General features: G+C 42.8%; 1 protein-coding gene and 1 long non-coding RNA gene across 6 annotated transcripts in view; one reads left to right on the forward strand and one right to left on the reverse strand.

The window, feature by feature from the left end:
- The window catches only part of Mia3 (MIA SH3 domain ER export factor 3), a 38,824-nt gene that overhangs the window by 17,341 nt on the left and 4,502 nt on the right, over positions 1 to 16,981 (forward strand). For 3 of the 5 annotated variants that reach the window (XM_027418770.2, XM_027418767.2, XM_027418768.2), the window contains exons 7-23: positions 5,578 to 5,709; positions 9,279 to 9,300; positions 9,883 to 9,971; positions 10,208 to 10,285; positions 10,380 to 10,490; positions 11,928 to 11,999; positions 12,174 to 12,278; positions 12,862 to 12,984; positions 13,075 to 13,186; positions 13,912 to 13,967; positions 14,056 to 14,146; positions 14,320 to 14,458; positions 15,306 to 15,407; positions 16,279 to 16,339; positions 16,451 to 16,486; positions 16,564 to 16,631; positions 16,748 to 16,848. In XM_027418770.2, the coding sequence (XP_027274571.1) occupies positions 5,578 to 5,709; positions 9,279 to 9,300; positions 9,883 to 9,971; positions 10,208 to 10,285; positions 10,380 to 10,490; positions 11,928 to 11,999; positions 12,174 to 12,278; positions 12,862 to 12,984; positions 13,075 to 13,186; positions 13,912 to 13,967; positions 14,056 to 14,146; positions 14,320 to 14,458; positions 15,306 to 15,407; positions 16,279 to 16,339; positions 16,451 to 16,486; positions 16,564 to 16,631; positions 16,748 to 16,848 (1,498 nt within the window). Of the gene's footprint in view, positions 1 to 4,488; positions 4,728 to 5,577; positions 5,710 to 9,278; positions 9,301 to 9,882; positions 9,972 to 10,207; positions 10,286 to 10,379; positions 10,491 to 11,927; positions 12,000 to 12,173; positions 12,279 to 12,861; positions 12,985 to 13,074; positions 13,187 to 13,911; positions 13,968 to 14,055; positions 14,147 to 14,319; positions 14,459 to 15,305; positions 15,408 to 16,278; positions 16,340 to 16,450; positions 16,487 to 16,563; positions 16,632 to 16,747; positions 16,849 to 16,981 lie in introns of those variants that run through there. The other 2 variants (XM_027418771.2, XM_027418769.2) reach the window with 2 other exon arrangements.
- LOC103160753 lies at positions 580 to 4,443 on the reverse strand. The gene is made up of 2 exons (XR_003486067.2): positions 4,283 to 4,443; positions 580 to 1,400 (listed from the first exon to the last, which is right to left on the reverse strand). It is a non-coding gene; the product is annotated as an uncharacterized LOC103160753 (long non-coding RNA).

Consider the following 16,981-nt stretch of genomic DNA (forward strand, 5'->3'; position numbering starts at 1 on the left):
TTTAGGCTAATCTTTCTGAAGAGAGTCGGGAATTCAAGAAGACATTTAACCATCCCTAGTAGCTTAGTCAAGTGTGAAGGATTAGCTCCCCCTTGTGGAGTGTGTGGATACTGGACATTTTTTTAGGTAAATTGGATGAGGATGGAGGCCAAAGTGATGCCAGGATTGCAAAGTGTCTCCATGGTCAAGCAGTCTCCTGTAGGGCCTGTAATTTTGAGGCTTGTGTAATAGTGTTTTGCTGTTGATATTTTCTATAAACAGGTTTTGATTCAGGAAGGTTTTGTTTCAAATCCTAATTTAAACCTTGTTTAAATTGAAGCATAAGAAGTGTACATCTTTATGGTGTGGGTTCTGGACATTGGTTTTTTGTTGTTGTTTTCGAGACAGGGTTTCTCTGTGGCTTTGGAGCCTGTCCTGGCACTCACTCTGTAGACCAGGCTGGCCTTCAACTCAGAGATCCACCTGCCTCTGCCTCCCAAGTGCTGGGATAAAAGGCGCGTACCACCACCGCCCATCAGTTCTGGACATTTGATAGATGTGTACATTATGTAATGATCAAATCAGAGTAGCAGTCAGGACAATGATCATTTCTATGTGTATTCGTGTTAAGTGTTTTTACACACACACACATATATATGTGTGTGCATACGTATATGGGAAGCAGTCAGAGGACAACCTGCAGGAGTCACTTCCCTCTTCTACCTTTGTGGGTTCTGGGAACCAAACCCATGTCATCAGAGTTGGCAGCCAGCACCTTGGCCTGCTGAGCCACATCTCCAGTCCACTTGCAATCATTTGAGAAAACTCATAAACTGTAATAACAGAAAACTCAGAACTAGCTCCACTGTGCTTTTCTGTTCCTCATCCAATTCCTTTGTCTTCCTGATGCCCCCTTCTGTTTCCACCAACCACTGTTCCATTCCATTTGTTTTCCAAGATGACAAAGAGCAAATGACTAAACTCTGAACCTCAGCTTCCTCATCTGAAAAATGCAGTAAAAAGTACTGCTGCTGCTGCAACAGCTGAGTGTTGGGACAGGGTGAAGTGCCTGTGGAGATGTCTGGTCTCCTTCCAGTCCTGTTCTTTTTTATACTCAGAGGGCAGCAATAAAGATGTTGACTGCCCAGCAAATTCCAAAGAGAGGCTGCCTGGATGAAAAAGATGGAGCAGAACAAATCTATCTTCAGTTTTCTCCACAGTTGCTTGGCAAAGGTGTGGTGGTTTTGAGCCGTTGCAGTTCTGATGCTTCCAGTGAGAAGCACCCTCACAATGCTATCCTTCAAGAAATCCAAGTGCTGGGATGTGGGAGGAAGTCTGACTTCCTCACAGTCCTAGGCATGTTAGGATTTTCTTCTTGGTTTGAGATAGGGACACAGATATGGTACAGGATATGGCCTCCACTTGCAAGGTGACAGAAGAACACACAGACATAAAAGGCAAAAAGGGACACAGTACTATAAGATGCTGGCTCAAACTGCATGTTCCAAAAAGCAATTAATGGCTCAATATGCACAAAGCATCTGCTAGAAACCAAAGATCCCTGTATGGAGGCTAGCTACGTGACTCAACAGGTAAAGGCCCCTGATGCCAAGTCTGACTACCCAAGCTCAGTCTCACTTCCCACTTTGTGGAAGGAAAGAACCAGTGTCCATAAGTGCCGTAATATGCACATGCCCAAGAATACCTACTCACAAACAAACAAATGTAATAAGAGGGATTCTGATATGGGCCAAGCGCAGTCCTGATGTCGGAAAGGCTTGTGAGGGTAAGATACGTGAAAACTGAGGACCTATGAATGGGGCAATGTGAAGTTTCCAACAAGGAGCACAGTGACCCGGAAGGTGATGAGTTCTGCTTTGATTAGGGGAAATGCAGCACCACAGGTCAGCTTCATGGGTCTATTGTTGGCTGACACTAGTGTCTCACTAATTACAGTAATTCCCTGATAGGTCATTGTGAGGTCTCCCAGCACACTCTGCTCACCCTTTCCCATGCCCCTGGCTAGTTCCCTTCATTCCCCTGGACAGTCTCACTTCTATTTTCATGTTATATATACCTGTATGCTTTTATGCATCTAGTTAAAATCTAGGAATGGCCAATGATAGAAAACATGTCTATCTTCCTGAGACGGGCTTAAGTCACTTAAAAAGATCATCTCTAGTTGGATCTACTTTCCTGCATGTATCAGTGATTCTCAGTGTGGGCCACCTGCCTTTCAGGGCCACGCATTCTTCTGTAGCCAAGTCCTTTTTTTTTTCTTTATTTGAATTAGAAACAACATTGAATTACATGACAATCCCAGTTCCCTTCTCCCTCCCTTCCTCCCCTACCACCCCCCTGCCAAGTCCTTTTTATATTGACTCAGTTTCCTTCTGTATGAAACCCTCTGTGAGATGTAACTCCTTTTATACACAGTAATCCTTTGAATATGTGAAGTTGTATCCTTTTGTAAATTTCTAGACTTTTTTTTTTTTTTTTTTTTTGACACAGGATCCCTGTACATAGCTCTGGCTGTCTGTCCTAGAACTCAGTATATAGACTGGGCTGGCCTCAAACTCACAAAGATCTGCCTGTTTCTGCTCTAGAGAGCTGGGATTAAAGGTGTGTGCCACCATACCCAGCTTTTTAATATTTTGTCATGAAAATTTCAAACAAAAGCAGAGAGACTAAGTAGGTGATTAGCATTAGATGACAACAATGTAACGTTCATTTTCAAATCTGGAAGCAGTTCTCTAAGATTCTGACATATAGAAAGTAAACACGGACTGGACAGGTCCAGTCTCTTGAGGAAGCACAAGTCTCAGATCAGTTACTTTGTAGACTTTTTCTCAGAGAGTTATGGTGTCAGAGCTTTAAACTTATTTAGTTCTTAATCTTTTTCACAGTGGTCAGTATTCTTATTTTCTCATCTTGTATTTGAAAACCACATCCTAGCACTGAATAAAATTACTATTGCTGCTGGAATTTTGAGACAGGGTCTTTGTGGTCTGAACTGGCCTGGAGGTCACTTCTGTAGTGAAGGCTATTCTCAAAGCTGTAGCCATCTTCCTGCCTTGGTCTCTTACGTGTCCGGATTGTTTATGAGCCACCACGCCTGTCCTACTTTCTTTTTATTTTGTTGTTGTTGCTTTTGTTTTTCTGCATGTATGTCTGTGCACTGTGTGCCAGTCTGGTATCCATGGAGGCCAGAAAAGGGCATCAGATCCCCAGGGACTGAAGTTACAGACAGTTGTGAACTACCATCTGGATTCTGGGGATTGAAATCCAGGTCCTCTGGAAGAGCAGCTAGTGCTCTTAACTGCTGAGCCACCCCAAGCTATCTCTGAAGCCCCTAGTCTGATGTGTATGTATGTACCTATGTTTGTGTGGAGATTATGTGTGGTTCATTGCAGTTGCATGTGGAGGGCAGACGAGAGAGCTGGATATCCTGGAGCTGAAGTCACGGGCATTTGTGAGCCACCTACCAGGGTTCGAGGGACCTAATTCCAGTCCTCTGCAAGAGCAGTGTGAGTTCTTAGCAGCCAAGACACCCTCCAGCTCCTTATTTCCGTTCATCATTTATGCTAGGGTCTTACTTTGTAACCCGGTAAACCCATTATGTAGCCCACATTGGTCTCAAGCCCACAGTAATGTTCCTGCCTCAACCTTCAACCTCCTGTGTAGGGAGATTTCTGGATTTTATTTTCTATCCTATGGTCTGTATTCCTGGGCTCAAACCCAGCCACCTCCTCCCACTATGGGCTGTCATTGTTCTTTCAAGGTCTTTTCTTGTTGTTGTTCTGCAACCCTGGCTCTCAAATTTAGGAACGTAAAAAACCCTCCCTCCAATTAAATATCCCCATTGCCTTTAAATTTAAGAATATGATTTCCGGACTATTTATTACCCTTGTCCATTTCCACAAAGTGCATAACCTTAAAAGGAGTGACTCCCAAATGGGGATATTGGTGAAGAATTGGTAGTGACAGGATTCCTCCCAGGCTCCACCCATAATCCCATCTTGCTAGCTCCTTGGCGGTTGACCCCATCCCTTGTGGCAGGTGAGCTTTCTTCATCTGGACTGTCCTTCACTGGATCTCTCTGCTCACTTTGCACTCGTCCCCGTTCCTCCCTCAATGGACTCTTCCGCCCGACTCTTGTCATTCTCCCCGCTGCTACTTTTCGGTTCTCCCCGCACCCCTGCCGCATTCACTTGGACTCTCCCGCCCAGTCCTCTGCTCTTTTCTCCCCATCCTCAGCCCTCGAAGGTTCTGCTAAGCTTTAGGCTCACTCTCTCCTTCTCACCTCTTTCCTGGATTCTTCCGAGGAGAGGCGGTTGGTTTGTCCGGCACTAGTCCCGCCCCGGCTCTCCCGGGCTCTCCCGGGCTCTCCGGGCTCTCCCGGCCTCTCCCGGCCTCTCCGGGCTCGCAGGCTTCCTGGGTGCGCTGACGTGGTCTCCTGGGCGCTGTCTGATGACGCGTTTTCCTGGCGGCCTAGTGCGGAAGGCGCCGCGACCCGGGAAGGCGAAGTTCGTCCCGAGTGTCCGCCCCCGGAGCCGGCGCTTCCGAGGCGGAAGCGGTGAGAGCCGACTCGGTGCTGTCGGCAGGAAGCGTCGCCTCCGCGCAGCCGGCCCTACGCGATGGACTCGGTGCCTGCCACCGTGCCTGCTGTCACCGCCTCCCCGGGGGACCCCGAGCTGCTGGGCCCCCTGTCGGTGCTCTACGCGGCCCTCATAGCCAAGCTCCTGGAGGTGACAGTCCCCAGTCCCCGGGGAGGGGCCGCCGCGGTGTGGCCGGCAGAGCGGGAGCCCAGGGCGACGGCCCGGAGAGGCGGGAGGGCGGGCTGCCGGGCGGGCCGCCGTGTGCGACCCTTAGGTCGCGTGCTCGGTTTTCACCGAGCCCCGTGGAGCTGACAGGCCCTGTGTTACGCGGTGGATGGAGTCCTTTCCTGGCGTCACTGTCGGGGGTGGGGCCGGCATTGTAATTAGCAGAATTAGCAGGCAGTGAAAGTGTGGAGTGAGCAGGTGTGTGATAATACCACCCCTAAGGAAACGTCTAGAGCTAAGGCACTGAGTCGCCTAGACGATGTTTGAGAGCATGACCACTAAATCCGTTATCAAGAGCTGTCCAGACTTACTCAACACTTGTCTCAGTGTGTGTGAAAATGGAACCCATACGTAAAATATTAGGGGAATAGTACATTATATTATTGTCACACTGGATTTATTTGCACCCACCAAGGTTGATTAGTTATGTATTGAAAGCTTTCGTGTTGTGTGCTTTTCAAAGTAATAAAACAACTTACCTAAAAGTATGACCCAGGGAGTTTCTAACTATATATAGACAACACAATATGGCAAAGCCTATTAGAAACTGGAAATATATGGCCAACGTAAAGGTATTGAGACACTCTGCTTGAAAACACTACAAGTCCAACAAATACGAGACTGACAGTATCCTGTACTTTTTTAAGCGGGAGGTGTTGAAGATGGCCGAGAGTACTTACCTGACGGAGACTGGTTAGAATTTCTATGATGACTCTTTCTGAACGTTTTGTAAGATTTTTCCAGGTTTCCATTATTTTTAATATGTCTGTTTCAGTTAATTGCCACATTGCCTGCTAATGTTCAGCCCGGCCCTGACTTTTATGGACTACCATGGCAGCCTGTGATTGTTACTGCAGTCTTGGGAATTGTTTCATTTACAATCTTCTCCTGGAGAACTATTCTTGTTGTAAGTAAATCAAATTATCTCATCACATGACTCAAAAGTACATGGGGTATTCTATAATTACTGGTCCTTTTATATATTTATTTTTAATTACTAACATGAATACAAATTAATGTCTATGATTCTAGCTAACCTTGTCAAGTAATTTAGTATAAATCTTTGTATTGATAAAGGCTTCAGAGAACAAGTTAACATATTTATAATTTTTATCAGGAAACTTTTGATTTAAAAAAGTTAAATCATTAGGTAGATACATATACACTGTAAGTAGAACTAGGAATTCTTAAAACCACATTTAACACTAATTTCATAATATGTATCAGAAGCTTTACAAGTGAAGTTTCTGGATAGTAAGTATCCTCTTACATAGTTTGATACCTTGTGTAGTAATCTATCTGAAAGAAATAACCAATCATACATTAAAGATCTTATACAAGAATGGCCAATGAGACAGTCTTTATTTTTAATTAGTTATTAGGAGTGTGTGTGTGTTATGGTGTGTGTGTGTGTGTGTGTGTGTGTGTGTGTGTGTGTGTGTGTGTGTGTGTGTGTGTGTTTTCTGAATGAGTACCTGTACACATACCATGGAGGGTGTGCGGAAGTCAGAGTACAATTTTGTTGAGCTGGTTCTCATCTACCTTTACCTGGATTCCAGGGATTGAACTTATCATCAGACTTACACCATCAGGCAGCAGGCACCTCTACCTGCTAAGCTGTCTTGTAGCCCTGGAAGAGTATTTTATTAGCATGGGAACTTGCAGCAACCTAATATCCATAGAATGAGATATTTGCTGATTCCAAAGACAGTGAGATGCAGCAGATGCTTGTGACTTGCTATGAAGTGGAATGAAGCACAAACCGACTTGAAAGAGGTGTTAAACTGCACACAGAAGCACCCCCAAAGTGACCCATGGCCAACACATGAGGCCGTTTGAGTCTCTTCCCATTATGTGTTGTATGTATTTGCATGTGTCATATGTGCATGAGAATGTCGGTGGCTGGGGAGTCCCGAAGAGCCTGTCAGATCCCCTGGAGCTGGAGTTCTGGGTGGTTGTGGGCCACCCAACAGGAGCCAAACTCCCATCTTCTGCGAGAGAAGCAGGTGTTCTTAATCCTGGAGCCACCTTTCAAGCCTTAGTCTTTTTCTTTGTATACGTTTTTCAAGTTCTCTGATCACATGCGTTGGTGCTCCAAAAGTATCCCTTTTATTTGTAGTTACAGATTATAGGTTGTTCAAAGACATATTATGACATTTTCATTCCTTTGTTTTCTTTTTTTTTTTTCCTGAGCAGAATTTGTGTTTCAGATGTACACATTCACCTCTGAAGCCTTGGGCTCTCCCTGGGATTCCTGGTTTTGCGTCTTCCTAGTTCCAGTGAAATGGGAGAAGTGAGACTTATTTTTTGATTGACAAGTCTAGAACATTAGAGAGATGATGATTCATTTTCCTGTGTTGGAAGGTTTTTTTTTTTTTTTTTTTGTTGTTGTTTGTTTTGTTTTAGCTCCTAGAACTGGAGTTACAGTTTTGATCTGCTGTATTGGTGCTGGGAATTGAGCAGCTACTGTTCTTAACCTATGAACCATCTCTCCAGCCCCTGAAGGCATCTTCATATAATAAGATATTTACAAGTGTTTTATATTGATAAGGTTGAAATTCCATGGATGACTTGTAGATGGGCCTGAGTGTCTTGTTACCACTTTAAAAACAGCAGCATTTGAGGGTCAGGAGAGATGATGGCTCAATGATTTAGTACTTGTTCTTGTAGAGGACCCCAGTTTAACTGCCAGCACTCAAAGGGTGGCTCATAACCATTGATAACCCTGGTTCCAAGGTACCCAGTGCCCACTTCTGGCTTCCACAGCCACTAGGCATGTATGGGATGCACATACACATATGCAAGCAAAACACTCTTACATATGAAATAAATATTAAAACATTTTAGACAGTAGCATTGGAAAGGAGAAATATATTTGCGTCATGAAGAAATTTAGTGGGTCAGCTCAGTGGGTAAAGGTGCCTGCGGCCCAGACTAACAACCTGAATTTTATCCCAGGGTCCTGCATGGTTGAAGGAAAGAACCCACTCCCACAAGTTGTCCTCCGATCTCCATGTGGCATGTATGCACCCATACACATGAACATTTAAATAAATACTTGTAATTAAAAAAACATTTGGGCCAGGCATTGTGGCATACAGCTATAACCCCAGTACTCAGGAGGCAGAGGCAGGTGACTACATGGTTAACCTGGTCTACACAGAGGTTCCATACTAGCCAGGGCTACAGAGTGAGACCATATCTCAAAAGAAAAAGTAGATTGAGTGAATCTTTCTGCAGTAGTTACTTTATTGCTTTATCAGCTTTATTGCTCTGGAGGTCATTACTGTCTTGGGAACGATGGCTTTAGCTGCCAGCTGTCTTGTACATTTCCTCTGGAAGAGCATCGTTTTCAGGTTTAGTACCACTGTACCATTGTTAGCAGTCTTGGAAGTCACATGATACACTACCAGATCCCTAGTTTATGTGTCCATGTTTGTGTGTGTGTGTGTGTGTGTGTGTGTGTGTGTGTGTGTGTGCGCGCATATGTGGAACTCAAAGGCAAACCCCTGGTGTAGTCCTAGCCTTCCTGTTTTTTAATTGTTCAGCACTGCATCTGGCAGGCTTCTGGCTTGTGGGATTCTGGGAAACTTTTCTTCTGCTTTCCATCTCACTGTAGAAGCCCTGGGGTTACAGATATGTACTGCCATTCATTCCCCTGGGTTCTGGGGTTCCCACTCAGGGCCCCTCACTTGCATGGCAAGTGCTGTATCCACCACCCCAACCCTATCTATCATCTCTAAATTCAGCAGGTAGACAACTTTGAATAGGATTTCTAGGATGTCTTCTGGTGAGTGCATATCTAAAGACAAAGATTTTCCCTTTAGTTTTGTTTTCCATTTGAACGCTGATTTCCAGTTTATTCTAGCTATTGGGGCTTGTCGGATCATATCAAGTAAACAAATTATTGATAGTTTATTGCTAAGGTAGTAGCCATGTGTGTTATTAAGCATCAGTGCTTGTATCTTAAGATTGATGCTCTTTGGTTGTGAGCCTAGCCTTTGATGGCTGAGCCATCTCTCCAGCCTGATTGGTGCTCTTTTAATAGATGCACAAGCATACTTTTAGCTGCAAAACAAGATACACATCTTAGTGTTTTTATCTAATGAGGCTATTTATGAAGTATTAGTACCAATTATATTTGCAGTGCCTTTTAGCTTTGTCTTTTTAATTTTTTTAAGATTGCGTTTGTTTATTTATTTATTTGTATGCATTTGAGTCATGGTGCACCTGTGCAGATCAGAGCACAACTTGCAGCTTCTGCACCATGTAGGTCCTGGTGATGGAATTAGAATGCCACCTTTGCCTGCTGAGTCATTGCACCAGCCCAGCCTTTAAGTTTTAATAGTAAGGATTTATTATCCTGAACCAAGTTGTTGCTAAATTCTCATTTGTTTATGATTCTCACCTCTGTGTTAGGAACAATATGCTAATTAGGTTTTGACAACAAATTCTATTTTATTTCTTTTCTTCTAGGTAAAGAGTAGAGTATATCAAGGTAAATCTTCAGGTTCATTTTCCTTTGTCTCAACCCTTTGGTGTTTGATGTGAGTTTTCTGTAAGCTAGACAGAGATGCCATGACTCCTGGAGTTTACTGTTTCTAGGCCACCAGCTTGACTGATAGAACCCTGAGGGAGTGGGGAGACCCGGGTTAGATACCGTGGGCAGTTCAACTTTGAATGTCGGTGCAGTGCAGACTTATTACATGTGACCACATTAAGTCCTTATTAGAGTAGATGGCGTGTGGGATGGTGGAATGCACTGGTATTTTGTATTTCTCAGTTTCTATTTGCAAATGACATTTGAAGTGATCCCATTTTCTGAGATGGAAGCAAGTTGTGGCATTTCCTTAAATTCTGTATCTCTAAAGTAAATTTAAAGTCTTTGTACTGTATTTTCCAAAACTTTAATATTCTTACACCCTTATTGCAATCACTACGGACTGCCTTTAAGGGCAGAACAGTCCTGCAAAGTATGTTTTCCTTTTTTAGTGCCCGACAACATGCCTTTGCTGCTAGTATACTAGGGCATCCAGCTTTATCTCAGGCTCACAAACTTACAGATTTCCCTTCTTTTTAGTTACTGAGAAGCAAATTTCTGAGAAGTTGGAGACTATCAAGAAAGAAAACGCAGAACTTATGCAAAAATTGTCAGATTATGAACAAAAGGTATAATTATTCTAACTTCTTTCCCTCATTCCAGCTTGAGCATTTCTGCCTTAACATTCTGTTTGTGATCTTTTTAAGATACATATTTTACGTCATCATTTCCTAAGAGCCATCCAAGACGTTAAGAGGTTGCTTTCTGTATGAGGTTGTGCACTTGGACATGACTTTGGTAGCATTATAATTTGTAGTTAATTCTAAGTTACAACTATTAACCCTAAACACTTTCTTTTACCTAGATCAAAGAGGCAAAGAAACATGATCAAGAAACCAAGAAACAAAACACAATTCTCTCTGATGAAGCTGTCAAATACAAGGTAAAAATGTCTTTTGGGAAGAATTACATTCCAAAAGAGAAAATGAATGGGATAAGTAATTCTTGCTAATCTCAGTGTCTTTGTTTTTGTTAAGGATAAAATCAAGGTACTTGAAGAAACTAATAAAATTCTGGGTGACAAGGCCAAAAGTCTTCATCTTATGTTAGAATCTGAAAGAGAACAGAGCACCAAGGATCAGGACTTGGTAAGCTTAGCTGCTAACTGGTGATGGAGTGCTTCTGTAATGAGGGCAGCACTGTCCTTGCTGCTAACTTAATCGAAAATAGGAGTCAGGGAAGTTGAACCTACTGTGGCTTATCTTGGAGAATTTTAACTTGTAACCCAACAAGTTATTCTTATGGGCATAGGAAGAGCACCTTTGTTCTCATCGCTGGGTGATTGCCAATAGTTTAGCTGTGCTTTCTAGAACAGGTGGAGCAGCTAGGAATTCTAGCCTCATTGAATGGTTCAAGTCTCATTGCAATAAACTTATTTCAGTTTCATATAGCAGTTGCAGAGAAAATAGACCTCTCATCTCTACCCCAGCTGAGCTAATCACCCAGCTAAAGAAACAGTAGCCACAGTTCTCTCTTCATTTACTGTATTCTTTGGAGAACATTATGTATGGCTCACAGTTAGAGGGAGGAATTACATCTTCCACCTCCTTGAGGAGCTGGTGGTGTCTTTATAAAATCTTTGGAATTCTTCTTATGAGATTTATCTATTTTCCTCCAAATCCTACTGTTTTCAGTATAGGCAATGGACTCCCCCACCCCCACCCCCACCCCACTCTGGGATTCTGACCTTAGTGTCGAACCCAGGATAAGTGGGTATTCTAACGTTGAGCCACAGCACTACCCCTTTTTATTTTTTAATTTTGAGACAGTCTCTACTAAGTTGCCCATGCTGGCTTTGAACCCTATCTGTAGCCAAGACAGGCCTCGAACTCATGATCCTTTTGCCCCAGCCTCTTAAATAGGGTATATTAGCAGGCTTGGCTAGGCAGAGAATTTTTTTTTTAAGTTTTAGTTGAAAGATGTTTTATTTTCTTTCATCTTTTTATGTGGTCAGATGCTGTATTATCTCATAACTAAGAAGCTTGGATTATTATTGCATTGACCCTCCCCAGGCCAAAATTGGATTCCTTACTTTTACCAAAAACATAGGCTGTTAAGCGATATGCTTATTAATGTTTCTTCCTTTAGTGTGTGTGTTGTCTAGTTTTATGTCAACAGAGAAGTTCAGTTGAGAAAAAGCCCTCATCAGATTGGCCTGTTGAGGAAGCCTGTGCTACAGTTTACTAATTGATGATTGATGAGGGAGAGCCCAGCTCCCTATAGGCAGAGCTACCTCTGATCTGGTGGTCCTAGGAACTACAAGAAAGTGAGCTGAGTAAGCCATGGAAAGCAAACTAGTAAGCAGTGTTCTTCTATGGCCTCTGCATCAGTTCCTGCCTCCAGGCTCCTGGTCTGACTTTCTTAGATGGTGGACTGTAAGCTGTAAGCAGAAATAAACCCTTTCCTCCCCAAGTTGCTCTTGGCCACAGTTTATCACAGCAATAGAGAGCAAATGAAGGTAGCATGTGTGCGCACTAGTGACTCTGCTGAGACCTGAGGCTCTGTGCTCTGCTTTCATGGGTCAGGTAATGGAAAACAAGAAGACTATTGAGAAGTTGAAGGATGTCATTTCAATGAATGCGTCGGAACTTTCAGAGGTGAGGCTGCCTGTGTGTCCTACACACGAGTAATAGCATTGTCTTAGTCTGGTTGAACAAAAGTTTGATGTGTGCTAAAACATGTAAAAGATGAAACTCGAATGATATGTGCTTGAGAAAATATAACGTTTTCCTTTTGCAATTTATTTACTAACTGGGAGTGTTTCACATTAGGTTCAAATTGCCCTTAATGAAGCCAAGCTTAGTGAAGAGAATGTAAAATCTGAATGCCATCGGGTCCGAGAAGAAAATGCCAGGCTTAAGAAAAAGAAAGAGCAGGTAAGGCAAGTTCACCTAATGGGAGATAGCATGTCCTTTCAGTATCTTCTCTTAGACCTGTTTTAAGGAAAGGAGTACTCAGGCTGGGGGTTGGGAAGTAGAAACCGTGCTTCTCAGATTGAGCAAATGTCTGTGTTGTGAGTTTTCTGTACAATTCATGGCAGCACTCAGGGGGTTTATTTTATTCTTGTCAAATGCCAGTCATTTGTTGAACTATTTTTATATGAGATGGTATTTTATACCAGTCTTTGACTAGTTATTTCCTTACTGACCCAGAGGAGGTTATATGATCAGAGTCTGGACTTGGGAGCCTGAGATGTGCCCAGCCATTCATCCTGGAAGTGATTAAGTTGAATTAGTATCATGTCCTGAAGGCTGAAGTCATCTGGTCAACCTCCCTGATCAAACCGATGTTCTTCCTGCATCTCTGAGGGTTGGAACCATTCACCCCTTTTCTTTACTGATACTTTAGCTCCTAGTGACATGCCAAGGAGAGACGTGTCTTCCTAACCCCAACTCACATATCAGATGTCTCCTGTACACACCCCTGTACCATAGGAATTCATATTTTTTGACTTTTCAGTTGCAGCAGCAGATTGAAGAGTGGGGTAAATCGAATGCTGAGCTCACTGAACAAATCAAGACAATCAAGAGGGCCCAGAAGGACTTAGAAGTAGCTCTTACTCACAAAGATAGCAATATTAATGTAAGTTTATCCTCATGAGTACACACTTAACCCTGTGAATTCTGCTGGTTTAGAATCAAGAGGCTTTTACACCATTTGCTTCTTTTCTAGGCTTTGACTAAGTGCATCACACAGGTGAATCGGTTAGAGTGTGAACTTGAGTCTGAGGATCAGAATCAAGGAGGAGATGAGTCAGATGAGTTGGCCAATGGAGAAGTGGGAGGTAAGATCTGTCTCTGAGCAGTTGGGCCTGTTTTGCCCTCTTGACCTGAATTTCAGTTCACTGAGGCTGCTTTTCAGCTGTGGCAAGCTTTCTGGCTATGGGCTCACACCACTGGACTTGTAGATGTTTAAGTCTGTGTTGGGCCAGGTGGGTTACTCAGGTGTAGTATAATGTAGGCATGCAAAGGACCCTGACATGGACAGTAGAGCTGCTTCAGTCATTTCAGGCCTCTAAGTATTAAAACACTGCCTCATCCTTTGTCGAGTGGTCTCTGTAGCTCTGCTCTTAACTGAGGTGACTCGAATCACAGCTAAAGCTGTGGGGTAAGAAGCTAGAGTTGCATCATCGGATGCTAGAGGCCAGCATGTTAACTGATGAAGAACTGTCTCCCATGTCTCCCAGTTGCATAGCAACTGCTCCTTGTCACTGCGGGTGCTTTAAATCACACCCAGCAGCAGATTCAAGGGAGAACAAAGGCCTTGGAGCAAGGATGACATTTTTTTTTTCCGAGACAGGATTTCTTTGTGCAGGATGATGTTTTTTATTGAACAAACTGGTAATCAACTTTGTGCATCTACATTTTCAATTCTAAATCAGTTAATCAGGTCTCTTAGTTGGTTTTATTTTCATTCCACTGTTTGGATATGATCATTGTCTGAGGGAAATCATGGAAATGTCATTACAAGGCAAGGAAGAGAAAGCAACTGAAGCCTTTTCTCTTGTAGGTGACAGAAGTGAGAAGATGAAAAACAGAATGAAGGAGATGATGGACGTGTCTCGGGTATCGTCCTGTTTGTAGTCCCAGAAGCATCCAGGAGTCCTTCCTATGGCTCACTTTTAAGACTCACTCTTTCTTCTGTAATTTTTAGACACAAACTGCAGTCTCAATAGTTGAAGAGGATCTAAAACTTTTACAACTTAAGATAAGCGCGTCAATGTCCACTAGATGTAACCTGGAAGGTAGGTTCTTCTAGACACAAAATTGCTATTATATTAGAATGATTTAAAATTTGACTAAAAAGATAAATAGGTCCTAGCATTTGTGCTTCTCACTTCTCAGAACTGCCCCCCTCACCCCAGTCCTCTCTCTCAAGCCTCTGCACACACAGGGAAAACCTTTGTATCCCTTACAGACCAAATCAAGAAATTGGAAGGTGACCGAAACTCGCTGCAGACTGCTAAAGCTGAGCTAGAAGATGAGTGCAAAACTCTGAAGCAGAAAGTGGAGATCCTGAATGAGCTCTACCAGCAAAAGGAGATGGCTCTGCAGAAGTAAGGTCCCACTCCTAGCCGTGCAGCCCCACCTTGTCTAAAGTTCATGCACAGTTTCTCCACTTTATAAGTAACAGGGACTTGGCTTCTCCTTAGTGCTTTGTTTCCCGTGTGTGTGTGTGTGTGTGTGTGTGTGTGTGTGTGTGTGTGTGTGTATTGTGAGTATGTGTGCATGTGTGAATGTGTGTGTTGTGAGTATGCGTGAGTGTGTGTGTGTGTGTGTGTGTGTGTGTGTGTGTGTGTGTGTGTGTGTGCATGCTTGTATTAGATGCTGGTTTTCTATATATGTGCACTACATGTACTGATGGGGTAAGCACACGTGCACAGGTGTGTGGAGGTCAGAGGTCATAGTTGGCTGTCTTTTCCTCCTTTGATGTCTACCTATATTATTTTTTGAGACATATCTCTTATTGACTAGAAGAGCATCTATTCTTCTAGGCTGTCTGGCCAATGAGCTTCAGGGATCTGCCTGTCTCTGCCTCCCCCTGCTGGGCTGGGTTATAGGTGTGCACCTCCACGCCTGGCTTTTATCCAGTAGTTCTAGGACAACCTAAAAAAGTATTTAATATTTTAAACACACAGGGCAGAAAAAAGCATTTGCCCCTGCTTTAGTTGAATTACATTGCTGTTTCCCACAGGACAGGAAAGCACACATATTTAATCCCCAAAGCAAAGGCATGCAGATCTCCACGTTCAAGGCCAGCCTGGTCTACAGAATGAGTTCCAGGACAGCCAGGACTACACAGAGAAAGACTGTCTCAAAAACAAACCAAAACCAGAGGATAGGAAGTGACAGAGAGCTGACATTATAAGGAGAGACATTGACTTAATAACTGGCTTATCCTAGGAAACTGAGTCAAGAAGAGTATGAGCGGCAAAACAAAGAGCAGCGGCTGTCAGCTGCAGATGAAAAGGTGGTTTCGGCTGCAGAGGAAGTCAAAACTTACAAGTAAGTTCAAGCTCTGCACAGGGACAGGGGCCTCATACAGGGTTGTGCTTCGTTTCTACAACCGTTATGTAGTAGAAAGCAGCATAGAAACTAAGTTCATTCATTCATTCATTCATTCATTCATTCATCCATTCATCCATTCACAGAGGGAAAAAGAAATGTAAAGGGCTAACACATATTTACTTAGCTTGCAGATTGAAGGACGGTAGAGGCCCTTGTTTCCTGCAGATGGCTGAGGAATCATGATGGGAAGGAGTTTTATATATTAGAGCAATGGTTCTCAACCTTCCTAAGACTGCCACCCTTTAATGCAGCTCCTCATGCTGTGGCGACCCCAACCATAAAATTACTTTCTTGCTACTTCATAACTGTAACTTTACTACTCTTATGGATTATAATGTGTTTCTGAAGGTAGAGGTTTGCCAAAGGGGTCTTAACCCATAGGTTGAGAACCGCTATTTTAGAGTCAGTCTTTAAAGAACACAGTTGGCTATGTGACTTCAAAAATCATTGCAGTAATTGTACCATTTGATAGATCAGTAGTCGTTAGCCTGTTTAATTTTTTATTGATACAAGAAAAAAAAGTTGTGTAGTTGTATAGAAGCAGATATTCATAGTGGGATTTTTTGAGAATATATTGAAGACCATTAAGGAAATGATAATCTAAGACTATCTAGCCATGAAATGACAGGAAAATTAATGTGTTTGTTTGATTATGCTGTACTTTTGAGTAAATTTATATAAAACATGTTTTTGTATGTCTGGTAACATCTTTAAAACTGTAGCTGTTCAGAGTCAAGGGAACTTTGTTGGATTGTTGCCAATTTTATCCAGTTGTGTTTTAAGTGATAATGCTGAGTATAATTCTTAGGCGGAGAATTGAAGAAATGGAAGAAGAATTACATAAAACAGAACGATCATTTAAAAGCCAGGTAAAAACTATATTGGCCTACATTAGTTGCAGATTGTTTTTGAAAGCTAATATATGTTAAAATGGACATTATAAAGAGCCTGAACATGTATTTGGTGTGTTGTCTTTTCAGATTGCTGCTCATGAGAAGAAAGCTCATGAAAACTGGGTAAGGATTTTTCTTTTTTTTTTTTCTTTTTGTGCACAGACTGCCACATCTGATCACAATGCCTTTCTCTCCTACAGCTCAAAGCTCGTGCTGCAGAGAGATCCTTGGCAGAGGAGAAGAGAGAGGCTGCCAACTTAAGGCACAAGTATGGAGTTTTGAAACCCATTTTTCAGTGCTTTTACAGTGTTTGTATGCTAGCTGGTATGTAATAAGGATTTGATTGCTATTTCATTTTAAGTCCATTCTTTCTCAATATTCAAGATTATTGGAACTGACCCAAAAGATGGTATTGAGTCAAGATGAACCTGTGATCATAAAACCAATGCCAGGAAGACCGAATACACAAAATCCTCCCCGAAGAGGTAGGAAGCACTTTGTACAAGGCAGCAGGATTTTGGTGTGGAATGTGTGGAAATAAAACTTGACTTCTGTAATAGGGATGATACCCTAGAAAGACTCCTGAGCTTCCTGGAGGGAAGGGGCTGTCACAGAGTG

The sequence above is a fragment of the Cricetulus griseus genome, chromosome 5 (assembly GCF_003668045.3).
Source record: "Cricetulus griseus strain 17A/GY chromosome 5, alternate assembly CriGri-PICRH-1.0, whole genome shotgun sequence".
Classification (NCBI taxonomy): domain Eukaryota; kingdom Metazoa; phylum Chordata; class Mammalia; order Rodentia; family Cricetidae; genus Cricetulus; species Cricetulus griseus.